Source organism: Cucurbita pepo, unplaced genomic scaffold (assembly GCF_002806865.2).
Source record: "Cucurbita pepo subsp. pepo cultivar mu-cu-16 unplaced genomic scaffold, ASM280686v2 Cp4.1_scaffold003091, whole genome shotgun sequence".
In the NCBI taxonomy this organism is placed as follows: Eukaryota; Viridiplantae; Streptophyta; class Magnoliopsida; order Cucurbitales; family Cucurbitaceae; genus Cucurbita; species Cucurbita pepo.
In genome coordinates this window covers 1-1,318 of record NW_019649110.1, presented here as the reverse complement: position 1 = coordinate 1,318, position 1,318 = coordinate 1, and the positions used below count along the sequence as shown (strand labels likewise).

At 38.0% G+C, this 1,318-nt stretch overlaps 1 protein-coding gene across 1 annotated transcript; it reads right to left on the bottom strand.

The window, feature by feature from the left end:
• Positions 1-392: 392 nt before the first annotated feature.
• Positions 393-1,214, bottom strand: LOC111786861 (4-hydroxy-3-methylbut-2-en-1-yl diphosphate synthase (ferredoxin), chloroplastic-like; the record flags this gene model as incomplete). Its single annotated transcript, XM_023667070.1, has 4 exons — positions 393-479; positions 532-630; positions 899-1,058; positions 1,137-1,214. Coding segments are annotated over 4 exons (424 nt in total), but the record flags the coding sequence as incomplete, so codon positions are not given.
• Between the last annotated feature and the right edge of the window lie 104 nt (positions 1,215-1,318).

Genomic DNA, 1,318 nt, shown 5'->3' with positions numbered 1-1,318 from the left:
ACAACACAAATTAAAGCTGTGGTCTCCCCTCATCTATCTCTTTCCTCTTTCTTTTATCTACCGAACCAGAACTACCACGTACCACGTCGACGTCTCTCTCATTCTTCTGTCGGAGGGTCGACCCACCGGCCATGATCTTTCATTAGCTGGATTAGAGCCTCCGTTGCATGCTCCATTGCAATTCCACGCTTCACCACGGTCTGTAGAACACACAAAACTTCTTATCAAGATACACTACCAGTCAATGAAGATAAGAATGAAGTATAAGATACACTACCATACACTATCAGTTTGAAGTATAAGAATTAGATGCGACGGGACGTTACCTTCCCAACGTAAAGATCGATCTTTCCTNCTTTCCCGGAGAACCCCCAACATACCCAAAGTCAGCATCAGCCATCTCCACAGGACCGTTTACAATACAACCCATAATTGCAATCTGATGACATTAGGAAGAAATGAAATGAAATTGAATCTTGCTGTTTTTACATCATCATCATTTAATAAAAGTTCAAAATCTGTGTAACTTACAGAAACTCCAGGAAGATGAGATGTCCTTTCCCGAATTTCAGCACTTATTTCTTGAAGATCAAACAATGTTCTGCCACAAGATGGGCATGAAACATACTCCTGCAGTGAAGTGTGTAAGGATGTAATCCAGAAAAAGTTATAATTTACTCAAAGGCACATTTGATAACCCTTTAATATTCAACTTTCGATTTTCCCTACGAGTTTTTCTTGCTGTTTTATTATCTACTTTCTAAGAATGATTTCATTATCGGATTTTGAAATCAGACTTTGACCAATAATTCAAATGTTTTTCTAAGAAATATAAAAGACATAGTAAAGAAATTGCGAGAAAATAAGCATAAATTTCATAAGAAAACAGTTTTCTTACGGTCTTCGTATTCCTCATTCTGCAACCCTGTAGCAAATTGAAGGATGCATTCCTTACGAAATCGAAATCCTTATCTGGGGCTTCTAACAGGACACCGTCTCCGAGGCCATCGACCAAAAGGGATCCCGCATTGGAACCAGCACCAATAACCAAGTCGTCTCTATAAGCAACAAGGGAAAATAAAACTCATTGCTTGAACACTTCAAATAATAATCAAGTTAATGAACAATTTAACTACCTGTGAATTCCCTTTGGAAACTGAATGTGATGAATCACAGGGAAGCTAAGAGCATTCTCTGATAGATACTCAAATAACCTGAAACCAACATTTGACAAGCTACTCAATGTTGCTCTAGATAATAAGTAATAAATTGCTCCTAAAGGAATATTATTATACCTCCTTGCAGCGTGCACTCTGCT